At 42.5% G+C, this 22,311-nt stretch overlaps 1 protein-coding gene across 2 annotated transcripts in view; it reads left to right on the top strand.

Moving 5' to 3' along the window:
- SBNO2 (strawberry notch homolog 2) overlaps nucleotides 1–22,311 on the top strand; it is a 226,517-nt gene that overhangs the window by 54,755 nt on the left and 149,451 nt on the right. For both annotated transcript variants that reach the window (XM_072601358.1, XM_072601357.1), the window contains exon 2: nucleotides 12,194–12,404. In XM_072601358.1, coding sequence (XP_072457459.1) covers nucleotides 12,291–12,404 — 114 coding nt within the window. In that variant the 5' untranslated portion in view covers nucleotides 12,194–12,290. The remainder of the gene's footprint in view (nucleotides 1–12,193; nucleotides 12,405–22,311) is intronic.

Here is a 22,311-nt window from a genome sequence, read left to right as displayed (position 1 = left end):
AAGATCTGGCTTCAGATCCTGCTTCCTGCACTTCCTAGCTGTGTAACCTAGGGCAAATCACTTAACCTCTCTGTATCTCAGTTTACTCATCTGTAAAAGTGTTGGATTAAATGGCCTGTGAGCTGTCTTCCAGTTCTATATCTGTGATCCTATGGTAATTTTGTTTTAAGATTTCTAATATTGCCAACACTCTTCATTCTAAGGGCTTTCCCAGCTCTGTCTTGCTGTGATTATAAGAATAAAACACAGTTAATTCCCACAAGGAACATAGAATCTAGTAGAGCACATAGGAAATAGGGAAAAGTCAGAGATGAAAGGGACTTTGCAACATAGAATGTGTTTTCCCCACATCTTGATACCATTGTATTTTTTCCAGTTACATGTAAAGATAGTTTTCAACATTCACTTTTATAAGGTTTTGATTTCTAAATTTTTTTTCTCTCTCCCTTCTCCCCTCCCCAAGACAGCATGCAATCTGATTTAGGCTGCACATGTACAATCATATTAAACATATTTCCACACTAGTTATGTTGTGAAAGAAGAATCAGAACAAAAAGGAAAAACCATGAAAAAAGAAAAAAAAAGAGAAAAGAGTACGTTTTAGTCCACATTCAGACTCCGTGGTTCTTTCTCTGAATGCAACACAAAACACTAATCATTTGAGAGGGCCGTGAGTGTACAATATAGGTCATCAGAGTTTGAAGGGACTTTGGAATATAGAGTGTTAGGGCTTTAAGAGCATTTCTCATGGCTCCAGATATTAGAGCTAGGAGTGACAGTTCTCAGTGTCAGAATGACAGAGGCCATCTATCTAATCTATCATGGCTCCCCAATAATCCCTTATACAACATATCAGACAAGTGGCACCCACCATCTATTATTTGAAGGCCTCCAAGGAGGAGGCATGCATCACCTCCTAAGCAGTCCCATTCCACTCAGGGACAGCTGTCATGTTTCAAATGCTTTTCCTTACATCAAACCTGTGTTTGCTTCTGGTTCTTAAGAGCTATTTGTACCTCCCTTCCCTAGTACCTCCCTTCTGGGATTCTTTATTAGAGTTTCTGGGAATGACTTGCTTCAGGATAGACCAGTTTTAGTCTTTAAAAAAGAAGTGCAAATATATAGACCAGGGATGGGTAACCTGGGGCCTCGAAGCCACCTGTGTCCTTGAGGCAGCAGGTTTGCCACCTCTGGCCTAGGCCCTGGAGGAGAACAAGATGAAGAAGTTAGCTATCTCCCACGTGCTGAAAGCTCCTCTGAGCAAGGAGTTAATTCATGCCACTAGACCTGAAGTCTGGGTCCTTTTAACTGTGGTTTGCGTGATGGAATTCCTCTTTGAAGGAGCCCTGTTCCCCAGTAAATATTTTCTGGCTGAATGCTTAGTCATAAACAGGATATTAGAAAGGAGGCAAACCCTCCGGGGTAATTCTGCTGAACTTTCTTCTTTGTCAGTCCCAGTGTCATCAGAGAGTTCATTTAAAGGCCCACAAGTTCTGCTGTAGGCCCTTAGGGGTAGAGTGCTTCCCAATTGAAGAACTCATTTGTGATTTTGATTAGAAAGGGAATCAAATGTGGGTTTTTGGGGGGGGAGTGGAGGAGAAGAGAGGGGATTAGGGGGAGGAATTTGAACTCAGATTCTACCGTGTTTGGGAGACAAGGGTGGGAGCTGATTTTTAGGTCACTAACACTGATTGGAACTCTTGGCTTCTTGCTCAGAATACCTGTTTTTGAGGGTTAGGCTGCCTCTCACGGTATCTTCTGAGAAGCCTGAGGGGTGGGGGGAGAGGAGGGAAGCAAAAGGAGAGAGAGAGAAACAGAGAGACAGAGACAGAGAAGGGGAGAGATACACACACAGGGACAGATGGAGACACCAAGACACTACCTTTTGAGGTTATTGTGTGAGGCTCAAATGGTAGAATGAATGTGAAAGGCTTTGTAGACATTGGGTTGCCGTGCATGGAGTTTCTCATGGGCCAGAAGGCTTGGTTAGATGACCTCCAGAGGTACCTTTCAGCTCTGAGATTCTGTGATTATTGAGATGATATCAGCCAGGGTGTCTTCTCTAGGCCTTTCTCACACTTTACTGAGAAAATTGTGGCCATTTGGCATGATTTCCCTTGTCTCCCCACTTTCCCTCCCCGCATCCCTTGGTTTCACTCCTTATTCTGCCCTCCCTTAATCTCTGATGAAGAAGCTGGCCCCTCCTGCCAAGGCCTCCCCCTCCTCTGCCTGTACTCTTGACCTTATTTCCTCTGACATCACTCTCTCAGATCTTTAATCTCTTGCTGTCTAGTGACTCTTTCCACCCTTTTTGCATGTACCCCCAGTTCTCCTCATCCTTAAACCTTACTCATTTGGTTTTTGATCTCTGCTTTCTCCTTAAACTATCGTCCAGAATCTCTTCTCCCATTTGGGTCCCTAGATGGACTCAGTGGATGGAGTGCTGGGTCTGGAGTCAGGCCCTTTGAACTCAGGAAGGCCTGAGTTTAAATCCGACCTCCGAGGCTTACTAGTTGTGTGACCCGGGACAAGTCACCTAACAGTTTTCTTCCTTGTAAAATGAGGATCATATCCATAGTTGTTGGAAAAATAAACTTAAGATGGCATTTGTAGAGTGCTCTGCTCACCTTAAAGCACTGTGTAAATGCTAGCTATGATCATCATCATCACTTATTATTATCATTAGCCAAACTCCTCACAGTGTTCACTTCTTTCTTTCTCAGTCACTTTCAATCCCTTGGTGTCTGGCTATAGACCTTATCACTCAGCCGCTGCCTCCAAAGCAGCCAATGATCTTTTCATCGCTGTCCCTAGTGGACGTCTTTGTTTTTATTCAGAATTTCTTGACCACTGTGTAGAATGTGAATATTTACCACTGCTCTCCTACATGTTCTTTCCTCTCTGGTTTTAGTGATAGTCTTCTCAGATTTCTTCTACCTGTCTGGCTGTTACTTCTCACTCTCCTTTATTGGATCATCAGCCTAACTGGACATCCCCTGAGGCTCTGCTCTGGGTCCTCTCCTCATTCTTCTCTCTCTCTCTCTCTCTCTCTCTCTCTCTCTCTCTCTCTCTCTCTCTCTCTCTCTCTGTGTCTTTGTCTCTTTCTCTCTCTCGGTGATCCATCAGCTCTCATAGGCTCTCATCTCCAGCAGAGGATGCCAGGCCTTAGGTTACATCCACCATCCAATTCCATTGGATGCCCTAAAGGCGCCTCAAATTCAACAGGTCCAATACCAGGCTTATTGTCTTTTCCTCAGCAAATTTGCTACTATTCTTAGCGGCCCTTTTTACTGGGTCTCCCTCTCTTGCCCAGGTTAGAAATACTTTGGACACTCTTGGGCATGGCTTTGCTGCTCATTAGCATAGAAACTGTTACCTGCTCCATGTTCAACCTGGGCCATTTTGCACCTCCTTAAGCAGACTAGTTGGGGCTCACCACATTTGTACTGGATTTAGCGTAGCAACTACCAGCTTTAGCCCTCCCATGGTTCAGGCCTGCCAAGCTCAGGTCTCCTCCAGGAGCAGGGATCACAAGTGTGCACTGCGGTGCCTAGCCTAACTTCCTTATTTCAGTTAAAGGGTCCTTTCATCCTTCTGGTCATGGAGATACACAGCCTTGTAGTCATCCCTGACTGTTGACTCGCTCATCCCACGTATCCAAACAATTGCCAACTCTGGTAGATTCTTACTTCCACAACATCTCTCACAAGATCATGGATTTAGAACCTGGAAGAAACCTTGGAGCTCATCTAATCCAAACCACTCCCTTACCCCTCACCCTCAACCCCAGCCCCATTGCCAGTTTACAGATGAGAAAATAGGGCCATTGAGGTTTGGTGACTTGCCCAAGGTCACGCAAGTGGGAGACCTTCACCTCCCCCACTCAGATTCTCCCATACCAGATCCAGCAGTTTTTTTCAGTGCTTCATGCTTTCTCCCTTGAGGATTCCCTTCCCTTCTCTCCATTTGCCTGGGCCACCACCATTGTTCAGCATCCTCATAGTCTCTTACTTGACTATTCCAGTATCCTGCAAGTCTGGGCTTGGTCTCTCAGCTTCAAGCCTTTCCCCTTTCCAGTCCATTATAATACACAGCTGTCAAATCATTGGTGCTGAAGTCATCCTGCTCTTCCTGGTTAAGAAACTTCAGAGATCCCTTTTTAACTTGAGGCTAAAATGCAGACTTCTCTGCTTTGCCCTTCTAGCACCAGCTCACTTTTTCAGACTTAATACATGGCATTACCTTTCCTGAACTCTCCCCGGTACAGCCATAACGGCCATGTTGCTCCCAAATGTTCCACCCTCTTGCTCTGCCTGTGCACAAGCTGAACCCCATTCCTGGAATGTACTCCAGCCTCACCTCTGTTTCTTAGTTTCCCAGCACCATATTCTACAGGAGGTCTTTCCCTGTCCCCCAGCTGCTGGTGCCTTCCACTTTCAGCTGCTTAATATCTAATCTATCTGTAGCTTGTATCTACTAACTTTTGTGCATGTTGTTTCCCCCACTAGGAGGAAAGTTCTTTGAAACAGGGACTATTTTTTGCCTTTCCTTTGTAATCCCTGCACTCGGCACCTAGTAAGCCTTAATAAATGCTTGTTGATTGATTTGTATTTGTTGTATATTTTCTTGTACATGTATACTTTATTTCTCTGGATAGAATATAAAGCAGCTTGAGAGAAAGGGCTGTGTTTTGTTTTTGTAACCCTAGTGCCTAGCACAGGGTTGCATACCCATAGTAGGTGCTTGATAAATGTTTGATTGGTTCTGTCACTGACTCCTCCTAAGCAAAGAAATAGAACAACCCACATAATGTCAGACACAGATATTCTCCCACTTGATTGTGGATTATTATGATTAATGATAATAGTAATCCTCCCCTTCCATTTTGCCTTATTGTAGTGTTGTGGTGACCCCAGATGGCAAAGGCTAGACCCTGGCGGGTCCAACCAAACAGTGGAACTTTACCTGTGGCCTGGGGGGGGGGGGGTATCTCTTTATTGGGAGTTTTTTAGAAGTGAATTAATTAAACCATCTCAGGAAGTAATGAGTTCTATTTCATTATTTGGACTAGCTGATGACGACTTTGCAGTGCAGTAGAAAAGGGTCTTTAGGGTTTGAAGTCTGAGGGCCCTCAAATCCTTACTCTGTCATTTTCTTTGTGATTTGGGACAAGTCATTACCTTCCCTGGGCCTCAGTTTCCTTTTCTCTAAAATGTGTGTGTGTGTGTGTGTGTGTGTGTGTGTATGTGTGTGTGTATGTAAAATCAATAACCTCTGAAGTCCTTTTTGGTTGCAGATCTGTGATCTGAAAATGAGGGAGATGGATGAAGTCAGTCATTTTATGACTCCTTCTAGTTCTTCATCTAAGATCCTGCGTGTAAAAGCCTTCTTTGTGCTCAGCCCCACATATCTCTAAGATGACCATGGCTAGTCTTGGTTTGCTCATCTGGAAGCCTGAGCACGACCTCTTTTTTCCTGGCTCTGCTGTGTGTTATTCTCATTCAATCCAGTGCAGTCCCATGTAGCATTTCTCCTGTCTGTTCCAGCTGGGGGCTATTGTTGTAGACCTGTCCTCACTTATGTGAGGGTTCATTCTGTTTCAGGCCCAGGCCCTTGGGTCTGTGGCTTTCCCCTATATACCACGACTATCATTGTAAAAGGACCTTCTTGTGATCCTGAGGGGAGAGGCATTGTGGCCTGGACTGCTCAGACAGTTGCACAAACCCTCTTAGTGAGGTGGGGAGGTGTTAGGGGGTGGATTACTGGAAACTGTGGATTTCTTCACTTCATGGTTTAATGTGGGAGTGGTAGCTCTCCTGGTCTGATCTTTGTCGGCCAGATGAGTAACGTTCACTTTGCCCAATGGCTATGTAGACTCTGTTGACTCTGAAGCAGCCGGCACCTTGTTACTCATGACACAGCTCTGTTTGCTGCATGCCCAGTAGCATAAGTCAAGGACAGTTGTGCTGAATTTGTCATCTTGATTTCCTAGGAAGCCGAAGTTTTGAGTTTCTTTCTAAAAGGTACCATAAACCATGCCCTTTGACCTGAATTCAAATCAGTTTTTTTAGTTGGCATTTTTTTCTTTTCCACTTAGATATAATCAAGTTGAGGGTGGGTGAACTTGTTTGATGATTGCCACCAACTTCTTGTGACATCTTGGGCAAATCTTTTCCCCTCTCTGGGCTTCAGTTTCCTCATCTGCCAATAAAAGAGATTGACTTAGAAAATACATAAGGCATCTTTCAGTTGTGACATCCAGTGTTCTAAGATCCCTAACAACTCTGAAAAGAGCTGTTTCCACCATTAACTTTGTACCTATGTGTAGACAAGAGCAGAGATAACAAAGTTTAGATGAGACATTCATGGTCTTTGCCATGTGGGGAGAAAAGATACCAGCTCTCACATTTTATATTCTTTTACCAGCCTGTATTCTAACATTTTAGGCTTTAGGGCCTCTCTCGGCTCTGCCATTGTACTCTGTGTTCCAAAGCCCCCTCAGCTCTGACATTCTGGAGGCTCTCCTAAGCTCTTTAAGATTCTAGTCACTGTTCCCTCTTGGGCAGCTCCTAATGGTTATGCTGCTGATGGAAGCACATGCCTGAGTTTGGATGTTAGAGAACCAGCCACGGGTGATAAGGCAGTGTGGTCTCCCAGAATGGAAAATCTGAGAGGCTTCGTTTAGCCTCCTAATGACTTTCTTTCCAAGCCTTTTACAGCTTATCAGAGAAACAGGTTTCAGGAATTTTCAGTTTGCATTCACTAACCTCTACTGGCTGGAGCCTTATTGGAGTTGCAAGCCATTGCTCTGAGCCCCCAGGTTATCATTTTGTTCACAGAATCAGATGCCTGGAAGGCACTTTGCCAGGCTTTTTAGGTCCTTTAGTTCTGAGCAAGCTTGGACCCAGATCAGTTTAGATAAAGTTATCTCTTTCCTCCATAAATCTTTGGAGTAGAAAGTATCTGACTTCCCTTGATAACCCATGCCATTGCTTCCTGACCTATAGACTAAAGTTCTAATAGAAAGAGACCCCAGGGGATCTCTGTCTCAATCCTCTCTGGGACGCCAAACTTCTTTCCTTCCTTTCATAAAATCCCTGGCCCGTGATCCTCTAGCATCAGCCTGAATCTAGATTGTAGAACTCAGAATGTCAGGGCTGTTGGCTGGTTGTTGTCCTTTGTTCTCGAAGAGGACCAAAATGACATCAGCATGATAAAGTGAAATTTCACTGTGTCTGACTGTGGCTGATCAGACCAATACGAGCTTAGAATGCTCTACCACAGGTTGGGCGCAGATAGTCCATGTGAATATTTGGGGTGGATACTCTAAATTTGTGCATCCTGTGTTTACTTTGTACTGTCTCAACTCTGCTTTGCTCATAGAGCACAGCACCCTTTCTGATGTGGGCATGCCATGATCAATGTTCATATCCTATTCCTGGCACCCACTGGCTTGTTTATGGGCAAGCTAGTCATCTCTCTGAGCTTCAGTCTGTAAAGTGGGTATAATAATATCTGTAGTACCTACTTACGAGTGTCACTGTGAGGCTCTGACATTATATAAAGAGCTTTGAAAACTTTGGAGTGTTAATGTAAGAGGAAAAAATCTTAGAGATAATTTAGTGCAATCTTTACATTTTATAGATATTTTCCCTTTTTTTCAGTTAATAAAAAAAAATATAGATGTACAAATGTTAATAGAGAGTAATTATATAGGTAACACAAATTTAAAATCCAGTACTCACTTGTTCTCTGTCTCTCTCTCTGTCTCTCACTCTCACTCTCTCTCACTCTCTTTTGCTCTCTTTCTGTTTATATATGTGTAAAATATCTCAATGTAATAAGAATAACAAATAATAAAATTATATTCATAATAACCTTACATAAGGAAAAACTATTGCTCCCTTTTGGGATTAAGAAAGATAAAAATATGTATGCCCTGTTGGAATAAGAGAGATTCAACTTCCTTAGTTTGTATTTATTCTGTATACAGTCTTACCCAGTCATGTGTACAGTGTGTGTATATCTGTTCCTGTTGATCGAGTTGTATACCGTTAGTTTTCTCATAAGATTGTCTTACCTTTATTTCTAAAATTTAGGTAGTAGAGACATTGCCTGGTTCCTACCCTCCAAGAGCCCCCACTGTCAACTGTAGCCTCAATTGTCAGTGCAGCCCCAAACTGCATTACTATACATTTGATAGCCTTCCTAGGCTAGATTTCTAGGCCAAATGGCACACTGTTTGATATTTTTAAAATTTAGACTGCTCTGTATTAATTGAAAACTACATATCTGGTCTTAAAAGGTAGAATGATATCAATGACAAGAGACGGTGTGGTTCTTCTGATAAAGAATTATTAGGTTTAGTTGAAGTTCCTCCTCCAACGCAAGTCTTCTCCACCCTGTTTGTTTTAAGAACCTCGCCACCACTTCTAGAGGAAGGACTGTCATTAAACTTTAGAGTTATAACACATCATTGGCCTCTGTTTGAATCTTTGTAGACAACTGACTAGCGGCTACACATAGTTGGGACCAGGTATTGGACGCAACTGTGTTCGCACTGTCAAACTCCTCCTCCCTAGGGTCATTCACATAAGTGACAAGGTCAGTGGACTGAAGGTCAAACCTAATTCTATTCCTTTCTAAGTCAATGATGAGAAAGCTGATCCAGATCCCTTGAGGCCGGTAACCTTACTCTATATGCCACCTGTCTAGTATCCCCATTTTATTTTTTTATTTAAAATTTATTTTTTTATTTAACTTTTAACATTCATTTCCACAAAATTTTGGGTTCCAAATTTTCTCCCCTTTTGTCCCCTCCCCCCACCCAAAACACCGAGCATTCTAATTGCCCCTATCACCAATCTGCCCTCTCTTCTATCATCCCTCTCTGCCCTTGTCTCCATCTCCTCTTTTGTCCTGTAGGGCCAAATAACTTTTCTATGCCCCTTTACCTGTATTTCTTGTTTCCTAGTGGCAAGAACAGTACTCGACAGTTGTTCCTAAAACTTTGGGTTCCAACTTCTCTTCCTCGCTCCCTCCCCACCCCTTCCCTTTGGAAGGCAAGCAGTTCAATATAGGCCATATCTGTGTAGTTTTGCAAATGGCTTCCATAATAGTCGTGTTGTAGAAGACTATATTTCCCTCTATCCTATCCTGTCCCCCATTACTTCTATTCTCTCTCTTTTGATCCTGTCCCTCCCCATGAGTGTTGACCTCAAATTGCTCCCTCCTCCCCATGCCCTCCCTTCCATCATCCCCCCTACCCTGCTTACCCCCTTATCCCCCACTTTCCTGTATTGTAAGATAGGTTTTCATACCAAAATGAGTGTGCATTTTATTCCTTCCTTTAGTGGAATGTGATGAGAGTAAACTTCATGTTTTTCTCTTACCTCTCCTCTTTTTCCCTCCACTAAAAAGTCTTTTGCTTGCCTCTTTTATGAGAGATAATTTGCCCCATTCCATTTCTCCCTTTCTCCTCCCAATATATTTCTCTCTCACTTCTTGATATCATTTTTTTAAGATATGATCCCATCCTCTTCAATTCACTCTGTGCACTGTCTGTGTGTGTGTATGCGTGTGCGTGTGTGTGTGTGTATGCGTGTGCGTGTATGTGTGTGTAATCCCACCCAGTACCCAGATACTGAAAAGTTTCAAGAGTTACAAATATTGTCTTTCCATGTAGGAATGTAAACAGTTCAACTTTAGTAAGTCCCTTATGACTTCTCTTTGCTGTTTACCTTTTCATGCTTCTCTTCATTCTTGTGTTTGAAAGTCAAATTTTCTTTTCAGCTCTGGTGTTTTCATCAAGAATGCTTGAAAGTCCTCTATTTCATTGAAAGATCAATTTTTCCCCTGAAGTATTATACTCAGTTTTGCTGGGTAGGTGATTCTTGGTTTTAGCCCTAGATCCTTTGACTTCTGGAATATCATATTCCAAGCCCTTCAGTCACTTAATGTAGAAGCTGCTAGATCTTGTGTTATCCTGATTGTATTTCCACAATATTTGAATTGTTTCTTTCTAGCTGCTTGCAATATTTTCTCCTTGACCTGGGAACTCTGGAATTTGGCCACAATGTTCCTAGGAATTTCTCTTTTTGGATCTCTTTCAGGCGGTGATCTGTGGATTCCTTGAATACTTATTTTGCCCTCTGGTTCTAAAATCTCAGGGCAGTTTTCCTTGATAATTTCATGAAAGATGATGTCTAGGCTCTTTTTTTGATCATGGCTTTCAGGTAGACCCATAATTTTTAAATTGTCTCTCCTGGATCTATTTTCTAGGTCAGTTGTTTTTCCAATGAGATATTTCACATTATCTTCCATTTTTTCATTCTTTTGGTTTTGTTTTGTGATTTCTTGGTTTCTCATAAAGTCATTGGCCTCCATCTGTTCCATTCTAATTTTGAAAGAACTATTTTCTTCAGTGAGCTTTTGAACCTCCTTTTCCATTTGGCTAATTCTGCTTTTGAAAGCATTCTTCTCCTCATTGGCTTTTTGAACCTCTTTTGCCAATTGAGTTAGGCTAGTTTTCAAGGTGTTATTTTCTTCAGCATTTTTTTGGGTCTCCTTTAGCAGGGTGCTGACCTGCTTTTCATGCTTTACTTGCATCTCTCTCATTTCTCTTCCCAGTTTTTCCTCCATCTCTCTAACTTGATTTTCAAAATCCTTTTTGAGCTCTTCCATGGCCTGAGCCCATTGGGTGAACTGGGATACAGAAGCCTTGACTTCTGTGTCTTTCCCTGATGGTAAGCATTGTTCTTCCTCATCACAAAGGAAGGGAGGAAATACCCGTTCACCAAGAAAGTAACCTTCTATAGTCTTATTTTTTTTCCCGTCTCTGGGCATTTTCCCAGCCAGTGACTTGACTTCTGAGTATTCTCTTCACACCCACTTTGCCTCCAGATCCTCCCAGCCAGCGCTTGGGGTCTGAGATTCAAATGCTGCTTCCCAGCCTCAGGGCTTTTGGCAGGGGCGGGGCTGCTATTCAGTGTGAGATTAAGTTCAGGTGCTCAGGTAGGGGCAGGGCCACTGAGAGGGCTCAGTTCCCTCAGGGGGTTTATGCAGAGACCTTCAACAATGGATCCGAGCTCCTGCCTGCTTGGGGAGCCCTGGTCTGCTGCTGCCTCCGCTGCTGCCTCCTGAGGGGGTCTGAGTTATGGGGGGACCCTACTCCCCTCTCGGCAAGCTGAGAAGACCCTCGCACCAACCTTTGGGGCCCGTGGGTGGAAGGACTTACGCAGCCGCTGGAGATTCTGTCCCTGAAGCCTGCTCGGATCCGCTCCTCTTAGTGCCGCAGGGCTGGGCTAGGCTCCGGGTTGTGACGGACCTTTTGTGAGAGGTTTTCAGGGCTCTCTGGAACAGAAATCTCTGCTCAGTTGTTCTGTGGCTTCTGCTGCTCCAGAATTTGTTGGGAGTTCTTCTTTACAGATATTTTATGGGCTGTGTGTTCAGAGCTAGAGTATGTGTGTCTTTCTACTCTGCCATCTTGGCTCCACCCCTAGTATTCCCATTTTATAAGGGAGATAGGAAGGTTCAATACTGGCTCTTTGAGGGAGGGACAGTGATCTTTTTACCATTCTTTTAAATTGTTCTGTCCAAGGCTGATGGTACTCTTGCGGGCCATACTGTTCTTACAATGAAAAAAAACACAGGATAAGATAGAAGTATTCACTGCCTCTAATTTATGACAATTCAAGGACAATTCAACTTGTCCATTAGATCCAAATCACAGGTCATGTTGACTTATCACATCACTAGTTGAATTTGGTGTGGAATCCCCTAGAGATTCAAAGATAAAGGTCTGAGTTCTCCTCCGATGTAATAGAAATCCCTTGGTTTTGAACATGGATTGAGTGGGAGTGCCTTACCGTCAGTAAGGATTTTGTCCCATTAAAGTGTCCCATCCTCACCCTATCCATTATACTAAGACAGGAAAATGTTCTAACTTGTCCTAAATCCCACAGTGAGTTAGTAACAGAACCAGGAAGAGATCCGAACTAGGATACCAGTCTGTCCTATTCACTTTTATAGAGAAGGGAAACTGAAACTTGGGGGGAGATGGGTGACTTACTCCAAGTCACACAGAGGGTGACTTGAATCCTGAATCCTGGACTTCTAATTCCAGGCCATCAAAAGGCTAGGCAAAATCTTTGTGTTCTCAAAGTGATCACAGGATTTACCTTTTTTTCCCTAGGACATGGTGCAGATTGAAGAGTAGAGATAGACACTCTGGCGGCCTCTTGGTCATAGCAGTGTGCCCCCAAAGACTACATGCAGCAGGACCTTGACTGATGCCCGCAGTGCATCCTGCCATGGACGGGGACTATCCAGCACATGATCCCCCGCAGACAGGAAACATACTGTACAGTCTGCCCCACCTCCAAAGCCCTCTGCCCAGCATTGAGGTGAGTGAAGGCCAAGGCCAAAACCCAGCCTCAGAAGAGAGGCTGGGGATATCTCTTTTTCTCGGGACTTGTTCGTACATTGAGGGGCAATGTGTATAGCCAAGGCAGGCTCGTTGATCTAGAACTCTAAGGGGTTTCCAAGGTCATTTGTCCAGTCTCTTCACTTGACAGATGGGAAATTGAAGCCTAAGTGTGGTTGGTGACTTGCCCCAGGTCATACGGGTAGTACACACATCCTTGCTTCCTTCTTTTTAACACCCATGTGAGGGCCAGAGGGGCCAAGGAATGCTCTTCTAATCTCTAGCTCTGAAGTGGCTGTTATGGGATGTTTCTCCTACAGTACGCACTGCCTGGCTGAGCTGGATAGTTTTCTCCTCTCAAGAGCCCCTGTGGACATGGTGCTGGAGAGGTAACAGGAGAGAGCCTGCTTTCTAATCAGGCATCTTATGTAATAGTATCACAAGTCACTCCCCTCAGAAGACCTTAGAACTCTGCTCCGGGATCAGTTGGTACTTTAGGAATGGAGAGCTGCCATCTTCGGAGAACCTTCCATCAGCTCATTAGCACAGTTTCCATCTGAACAGATACCTCTCTGAGTCTCAGTTTTTCCTCCTCTGTAAAATGGGGAAAATATTGCTTATTCTGTCTTCCTCTCGCACCTCAAGGTGGTGGAGAAATGGGACTATTAGCATTATTACTTAAAGACAGAAAACTGTGATTTCCCTAAAGTCTTATGATCCAGGTAGAAGAGTGGGGGAAGGGTGAGAGAGCAGATATACTGGGGGAGGGGGAGTGTATTTGGGAAAAACTGTGATGTGAAAACAAAAGATATCATTTTAGATTCCATTTCTTCTCCTCTTTTCTTCCTCTCCCGCCCCCAAATATGACCTACCTATATCCCTGTTCTTTTGAAGAATCTCAGACCTGGGGAAAAAGATAATCCAAAACAAACCATCCTGTATACTAATTGTCCTTTCTCCTTTTCTGCCATCTGGCATCTAATAAAGATGCCTTGGCTCTGCCTTGATTTGTGTTACTGATAACAGATATTCACACCAGGCTTGGCCCAGATCTGTGGGGTGCTCACTCCACTGGAGGTTTCCTTCTAAGGAGACACAAAACCACCCATTACTTTCTTGGGGTCTGACCACTCTGTTTTCGCTCCATTTAATTGGAATCTCATCTCACCATTTTTTTCATGAGAAAAGCATTAAAATATTTGTCAAATGTTTAACTAAAATTGAGATACGCTGTATCTGTAGCATTCTCCTCTAGTAACTTTGTTGTAAAAGGAAATAAGGTTGGTGCCACATGACCTTTTCTTGATGAAGCCAGGCTGCCTCTTTGTGATCACCACTTCCTTTTCTAAATGTTCAGCAAGCCATTTCTTAAAAAAAAAAATTTAGATAGATATAATTTTACATTGTAGAATGTGTGTGTGTTTGTGTGTACACATTGTAGAATTATACTATACACACAAATATGGAGGGACTGACATACTGGCATATGGAGGAGGGATGAGGAAGGAATGAGAGGGGAAGGGCAGGGAGAAAGGGACAGTAGAATTTTGCCAGGAGGCAAAGTCAAGCTTGGTCAAGCTATAATATTTTGCAGATTCCGTTCTTTTTCCTTATCTGAAAGGCAGAACAAAATCCGTTTTTCTGTAATCCTGCATCACCTGTCCAGTTATCCAGAATCTTTCAAAGATCACTGCAGATGACTCAGCAACCACACCTGTCAGGTTCTTTATTTTCCTTCCCAACGGCCTAGGATGTGGTTGAGCAGGGCCTCAAGGGTCAGCAAGTGCTCCAGTTCTATCTCCCAGCTTATCTCGGGATCCAGTTGCTGTCATGCATTTTTGTTCTGTCCTTTCCAGCCTAAAGAACATTCATTTTAGCAAAGAAAAGAGAAAGAAAGCATGGATTGAGTAGGTTCATCTCTGTTATTTGTTTTCATCATCTTTTTTATTCCAGGTAGCTCTGCCCTTTCTCTGATCTTGCTGTATCCTCAACATTACTCTTAAGCTCCTTTTTGCTAGTACCCCTCAGCACCCCAGACACCCCTTTGAAGGACTGGAGTGTTGCTGTCTGTTGTCACTGTCCCAGTTTTCTGCCCATGTCTTTTTAAAATTGAAGTTGTTTGGTGAGTTCCCCGTGGGTCTGCTACATCCAGCTCTTTTGACAATTCCCCCTTCTTAACATAATTGTTCCTCTTTATGTCTTTAGAATTTCATTTTGGAAAGCATCCCATCCCTCCTGCTCTGATATCCCCTTTAGACTTACAGGCCTCATCATCTTCTCTACCTTTCCTCTGAGTTTTTTAAATCTCCTTGAGTTAAGAGGGCTGCTTATTGGACGATGCACACCCATCTCTCTGCCCCTTTTCTACCACCTGTTCTAAGATGGAGGACTCATTTGGCTGTTTCACCCCTCCCCTTTCTGCCTCAGCGCCCAGTTCTTCCTCAGTGGTAAGAATGAGGTTGAGAACAGCTGGTAGACTCATTAGTTCCTCAACCTTTTGAAGGTTGGAATGATCATTAAAGCAAGTCAGGAAGTTATTAGCTACCCTGTTTTTGTCAGAGAGAGAGAGAGAGAGAGAGCAGGTGTCTGGACAGTATGCTAGTAAATTCATCACTTTATCTGTGAGATCTAGAATTGAAAAGGACTTTAGTTCCCCTACTCTAAACCTCATTTTACAGGTAGGGAACTTGAAGCCTAGGGAGGGATAGTGACTTGGTCAAAATCTCACAGGTATTTAAGCAGCAGACTGAGAACTCATATCCAATGAGTATCTATCTACAGTATCACAGCTGACCCTGAGTTGTTGAGATTGTTGTTGTTGTTGGTGTGTGTATGTGTGTGTGTGCACGCGCGCACGCATTGTTGTCCTATTGGGAAAATTCCATTCAAATTTCCTTCTTTTCTGTGGGTGGCAAAGTCTGGTAGTAATTTCACTGAGCCACTTGACACATTGACAGAGTTTCCTACAGCTTTCTACCCCGCTGTGGTTTAGAGCCTGAGAACCCACAAATATTTGTGAAGATTATGGGTCAAGCTCTTTTCTACACAACTTTGGGGGCTCTCTAGCACCATCCCAGGGAGAATAGAGGTGACCTAGCCAGGCCCTTTGTTGTCTGGAGAAGGAAGCTGCAGGCGGAGGAGGGAAAGCCTTTCTTCAGTAATCTAGGCATACAAACTGGCATTGACTATAGAGATCCTGACGATTGTTCTTGAGAACATTATTGAAGTACAGGGTCTTCTATATACCTTATCACATTTGAGCCTCACAGCCATTCTGAGAGCCAACTGCTGCAGATACTGTCCCCATTTTACAGATAAGGAAGCTTGAGGATCAGAGAGAAATGCCTTGACCCGAGGCATGCAGGCGTCTGTAATATTATTCAGGTTCATTGAGCATAGCGATTCACATTTTAGAATACTTTAATAACCATGATTATTATGATTCATATAGTAAGCACATGAAGGATTTCACATCTAACCAGCCTGGGAGGTGTGTAAGGCCCATCCTCACCATCCCTGTTGGCAGAATCAGGAAATTTCTCCAGGAGAAGAAATGAATCACCTCTGGTTCCATAGCAAGAACCTGAGGTGGGATGCTGTGGTTGGGATCTCGCCCACACAGCTCATCACTTTCAGCATTGTATTGGGGAAAGAATCTGGGATTCTTAGCATCTTATTTTAATTACTATCTTGTTTTTGATATCATCTTGATTTCTGAGTCTTATCCTTCCTCCTGTTCAATCCAGTGAGCCATCCCTTGTATCAAAGATTAAAAAAAGGGGGGGGGCAATTTAGCAAAACCAGCCAACATACCAACTGTGTCTGAAAGTGTCTGCGGTATTGCATACCCGCTTCTGCAAGGTGGCAGGAGGGAGGGACCGGTCATGAGAAGCTCTGGCTTTTTCAGCATAGGAGACCCAGATTCCAAGCCAGCCTCTTTCATCTGCTAGGTTTCTGATTTTGGACCAGCTCTGTGGCCTCTCCTAGCTTAACTTTCCCCATCTGTAAAATGGGCATTGTACACCCTGCTCTGTTTATTTCAGAGTGTTCCTGTGAGTAGGTAATGGCTATGAAAATGCTTTATAAATTGTAAAGTGCTGTGCAAATATAAGAGATTAATGGTAACAATTGAGTCCTTTTAACATCAAATGCCTTTTAAAACCCTGGACTCCTTTTGGTGTCAGCCAGATGCACAGGCTTTAATTCATCTCTTCAGCTCTCTTTGTGAAGGAGAGACATTGTGGAGATTGCACTTCACCTGCGTAGGCTCCACTTTCATACAGGTATCTTGTGACACGGCTAGTGCCGGGAAGAACCATTAGAGCCAGAGTCTGAAGAGCTGAGCTCCGCCCCCTGCCCCAGACTTAGTATCTTTGTGCTTCTTGGCAACCATGTCTCCAGGAAGGGTGTAAAAGAAAATTCTGCCTAGCAGAAGCATAGAGAGAATAATTGTAAAGTTAATCATTCAGTGAACATCTTTTAGCCATCTATCCTGTGCCTGGAACTGTACCAAGTCCTGGGGATCCAAAGAAAGGCAAAAGCTGGCCCTGCCTCAAGGAGCTCCCTGTCTGCAAACAACTATGCGGAAACAAGGTGTGGGCAGGAAAAATTGGAGCTGATCATTGGAGGGAAGATACTGGCATTAATGAGGGTCAGGAACCATCTCTTGGAGAAGGTGGAATTTTAGCCTGGACTTCGGGGAATCCAAGAGGGAGAGAGAGTTTCAGGCTTGGGAGATAGCCAGTGAAAACACTCTGGGAAATAGATGGCTAATTTGGTTTCACTTTTTGTTACTAAGTTATGGTGGAGCCTTTTGAATTTTGTGGGACCTCTCCTTGTTCTGTCTCTGTCCCATTGTACAAGTGAATGGTGAGTGGTCTTTCTTACCCTGGGCTGTTCAGAGGAAACCATACCCGATGTCCTGGCAGCTCACAGTTGCAGGACTCAAGTGGCCTCTTTTTCATGGTCCTGTTCCCTACTCAGCATTGGCTGTGGGCTCTGTACCAGACCCAGACTACCCTCCACACCATGCCTTCCCCATGCTTCTCTTTTGACCTGAACTTCCTTCAAAGCTATTTGTCCAAGCATTATATGTAATGGGGATAAGCTAGATGCATTTCCAATAAGAATGGGTGTGAAATAAGAATGTCCATTGTCACCACTGTTATTCAATGTGGTACTTGAAATGTTAGCTTTAGCAATAAGAGAAGAAAAAGAAATTGAAGGAATTAGAATAGGCAAAGAAAAACTAAGTTATCACTCTTTGCAGATAATATGATGATATATTTAGAGAATCCTAGAGAATCAAGTAAATAACTACTTGAAATAGTAAACAACTTTGACAAAGTAGCAGGATATAAAATAAACCCACATAAATCATCTGCATTTTTGTACATTACTAACAAAGCCCAACAGCAAGATATAGAAAGAGAAATCCCATTTAAAGTTACTGTAGATACTTTAAAATATTTGGGATTCTACCTGCCAAAACAAACCCAGGGACTATATGAACACAATTACAAAACACTTCTCATACAAATAAAGTCAGATATAAATAATTGGAAAAACATCAGTTGCTTGTGGGTAGGCCAAGCTAATATAATAAAAATGACAATTCTACCTAAATTGATTTACTTACCATTCGAACTAAGTGCCATAACATTCAAACTAAATGCTCTAAATCACTATTGATTAGAGAGATACAAATCAAAACAACTCACATCACACCTACCAGATTGACTAATGTGACAAAACAGGAAGGTGATAAATGCTGGAAAAGATGTAGGAGAGTTGGAATACTAATTCATTGCTGGTGGAGCTATGAGTTGATCCAACCCTTTTGGAGAGCCATTTGGAACTATGCCTAAATGGCTGTAAAACTGTGCATACCCTTTGACCCAGCAATACCATTTCCAGGGTTGTATCCCAAAGAGAGCATAAAAATGGGAAAAGGACCCACATGTACAAAAATATTTATTGCAGCTCTCTTTGTGGTGGCCAAGAACTGGAAATGGAGGGGATGCCCATCAATTGGGAAATGACTGAGCAAGTTGTGGTATATGAATGTAGTGGAATACTGTTGTGCTGTAAGAAATGATGAACAGGAGGACTTCAGAGAGACCTGGAAGGGCTTATATGAACTGATGCTGAGTGAAGTGAGCAGAACCAGAAGAACACTGCACACACTAAAAGCCACAGGAGGTGAGGACTGTTTCTGATAGACTTAGCCCTCCACAGCAAGGCAAGGACCTAAAACATTCCCAAAGGACTCTTGATGCAGAATGTCAGAGAAAGAACTATGGGGTTGGAATGTACAATGAAGCAGACTATTTTCTCTTTTATGTTTGGATTTGTTTAGTTTTACTCGTCTTTTTTCCCATTTGTTTTAATTCTTCTGTGCAACATGACTAGTGTGAAAATGTGTTTAAAGGGAATGTATGTGTAGTTGTCTAGCATGCTGTCTTGGGGAGGGAGGGGAGAAGGAGGGGGAAAAATTCGGAACTTATGGAAGTGATTATTGAAAATTGAAGACAAATAAATATATAAATTTGAAAGGAAAAAAAGGTATTTATATGAAGAATACTAGGGGAAAACATTTGTAAAAAGAGCAGCAGCCTAGAGTTCTAGTTCATACCCCTTACCAATACTATTTATCATAATAATGTCATTTTGGTCCTTTTTGAGAATGAAGGACAACAACCAGCCAACCAACCATTAAGACCTAGAGAGATGCCATAAAAGCTAAACGTTTCCATTTGCCATGATGAGCAGAAAAGAGAAGGTTGTATCTAAATCATGAATCTCTGTTGTGTACAATTTTTTATAAAGTATATGTTAAAGTGAACACCCACATTCCCCTGTTTTGTTTTGTTTTTGTATCTCCTTCTAAACTTCCTACGAGTCTTTTTCAATGTATTTTTAAATGTTTCTTTCTTTTTTGAGGGGGAGGGGGAAGGGGTATAATTATCACTACCTCCTCTGTTCGTCCCTAAAAGTCTTCCCCTACCCCAAATGAAACCTTTTCTTTTAACAAGTATTGTTAATCAGACAAACAAGAATCACACATTGGCCCTTGTCTGAAAACATAATGCTTCTTCTTGTTTCTATAGTCCCATAACCTCTCTGCCAAGAGGTGAGGTGAAAAGTATTCTTGATCGTTAGCCTTCTGGAGTCATAATTAGTCATTGCATTGAACAGAGTTCTGAACTCTTTCAAAGTTGTTTTCCTTTAAAGTGTTGGAGTCATTGTCTGAATTGTCAGCATTACTTCATATGAGTCTTCCAGGTGTCACTGTATCTGTCTCTTTAATGATTTGTTACAGTGCACTAATATTCAGTTCCATTTCTTTGCCATGACTCACCATGACCCCAGTTGATAGGTACCCATTTTGTTTCCAGTTTTTTATTACTACAGAAGGTGCTACTATAAATATTTCTCTACATTTAGCACAAGGCTTGGCGCATGGTTAAGTGCTAAATAAATATGTGGATCCTTTCACATGGTCTTTGATCTCTTTGTGGCACCATGTTTAGTGGTGGTATCACTGGGGTAGGTCTCACTGTGTGCAGCTTAGTTCCAAATGGTTTTCCTGAACAGTAGTACCAGTTCACAGCTCCATGAACAGTACATTAATGTGGCTGTCTTCTCACAGCCTTCCGGCAGTTGTCAATTTTCTTTTTTGGTCACTTTTGATGATTCATTGGTACAAGTTGGAACCTCAGACTTGGCTGAATTGCCCTTTCTCTTATGAATGATTTGGAGCATTTTTTTATATAATTGTTGTTAATTTGTATTTCTTCTTTCAAGAACTGTATGTTCATGTCCTTTGACTACCTATTGAGGAATGTATCTTTTTCTAATATAGTTGGATCAATTCATTGTATATCACAGATATACTTTTTTCAGAGCAATTTGCTACCAAAATTTCCCCCCCAGTTACCTGTTTGCCTTCTATTGTAACTGTAATGATATTGTTTGTGTAGAAAATTTTCACTTTTGGTGTTGTCAAAATTGTCCATTTTATCTCCTGTGATCATCTCTATCCCTTGCTTGGTCAAGAACTCTTTCTCGGGGCAGAGCCAAGATGGCAGAGTAGAAGGATGCACATGGTCTAGCTCTTCCCCCACAGCCCATAAAATACCTGTAAAGAAAGACTCTCAACAAATTCTAGAGCAGCAGAAGCCACAGAACGACAGAGTGGAGGAGATTTCCAGCCCAGGGTGACCTGGAAGGCTGATGGGAAAAGTCTGTTGCAGCAGATGCAGAGCAGAGCCCAGCCCAGCCTTGACTGCCCAGCACTAGGAGGAAGACTAGAGCGGGCCTTGGGGGTGGAATCCCCAGCAACAGCAACCACAGTTCATAGACCTCTCAACCCACGGGTGCCAAAGGTAGCTTCAAAGGTCAGTGAAGGGGCTTTTTCACCTCTGTGACAAGGGAACAGGGTCCTCCCCTAGTCCTGGCCCCAGGTGGTAGCTGCAGCAGCGGGTGGTGACAGCTACAGCCACGGTGGCCATGTAGGCAGCAGTCAGCATCCATTGTTGGATAAAGCCCCTGGGGGAATTGAGCAGCTGATCTGAACCTCAGCCTCCAGCCTGGCCAGGGAATAAACTCCTCTCCCTTGATTGAGTATACCCTACTCTTGACAGAGGACCCAAAAGTCAAGTAACTGGTTGGGAAAATGCCCCAAAAAGGGAAAAAAAATAAAACTGTAGAAGGTTACTTTCTTGGTGAACAGGTATCCTCTCCCATCCTTTCGGATGAGGAAGAACAATGTTTACCATCAGGAGAAGTCATAAAAGTCAAGGCTTCTGCATCCAAAACCTCCAAAATCCACATGCAATGGTTCCAGGCCATGGAAGAGCTCAAAAAGTATTTTGAAAATCAAGTTAAAGAGGGGAAGAGAAATGAGAGTGATGCAAGAAAATCATGAAAAGCGAGTCAGCAGCTTGCTAAAGGAGACCCAAAAAAATGCTGAAGAAAATAACACCTTTAAAAATAAGTTAACTCAATTGGCAAAAGATGTCCAAAAAGCCAGTGAGGAGAAGAATGCTTTAAAAAGCAGAATTAACCAAATGGAAAAGGAGGTTCAAAAGCTCACTGAAGAAAATAGTTCTTTAAAAATGAGAATGGAACAGATGGAGGCTAATGACTTTATAAGAAACCAAGAAATTACAAAACAAAACCAAAAGAATGAAAAAATGGAAGATAATATGAAATATCTCATAGGAAAAGCAACTGACCTGGAAAATAGATCCAGGAGAGACAATTTAAAAATTATGGAACTATCTGAAAGCCATGATCAAAAAAAGAGCCTAGACATCATCTTTCATGAAATTATCAGGGAAAACTGCCCTGATATTCTAGAACCAGAGGGTAAAATAAATATTAGGAGAATCCACAAATCATTTCCTGAAAGAGATCTGAGAAGTAAAACGCCTAGGAATATTGTAGCCAAATTCCAGAGTTCCCAGGTCAAGGAGAAAATATTGCAAGCAGCCAGAAAGAAACAATTCAAGTATTGTGGAAATGCAATCAGGATAACACAAGATCTAGCAGCTTCTACATTAAGTGACTGAAGGGCTTGGAATATGATATTCCAGAAGTCAAGGAGCTAGGATTAAAACCAAGAATCACCTACCCAGCAAAACTAAGTATAATACTTCAGGAGAAAAAATGGTAATTCAATGAAATAGAGGACTTTCAAGCATTCTTGATGAAAAGACCAGAGCTGAAAAGAAAATTTGACTTTCAAACACAAGAATGAAGAGAAGCATGAAAAGGTAAACAGCAAAGAGAAGTCATAAGGGACTTAACTAAAGTTGAATTGTTTACATTCCTACACGGAAAGATAACATTTGCAACTCTTGAAACTTTTCTCAGTGTCTGGG

Source organism: Notamacropus eugenii, chromosome 4 (assembly GCF_028372415.1).
Source record: "Notamacropus eugenii isolate mMacEug1 chromosome 4, mMacEug1.pri_v2, whole genome shotgun sequence".
NCBI classification, from domain to species: Eukaryota; Metazoa; Chordata; class Mammalia; order Diprotodontia; family Macropodidae; genus Notamacropus; species Notamacropus eugenii.
The sequence above is the reverse complement of the archived record's forward strand: the minus strand, read 5'-3'. Positions and strand labels throughout refer to the sequence as shown.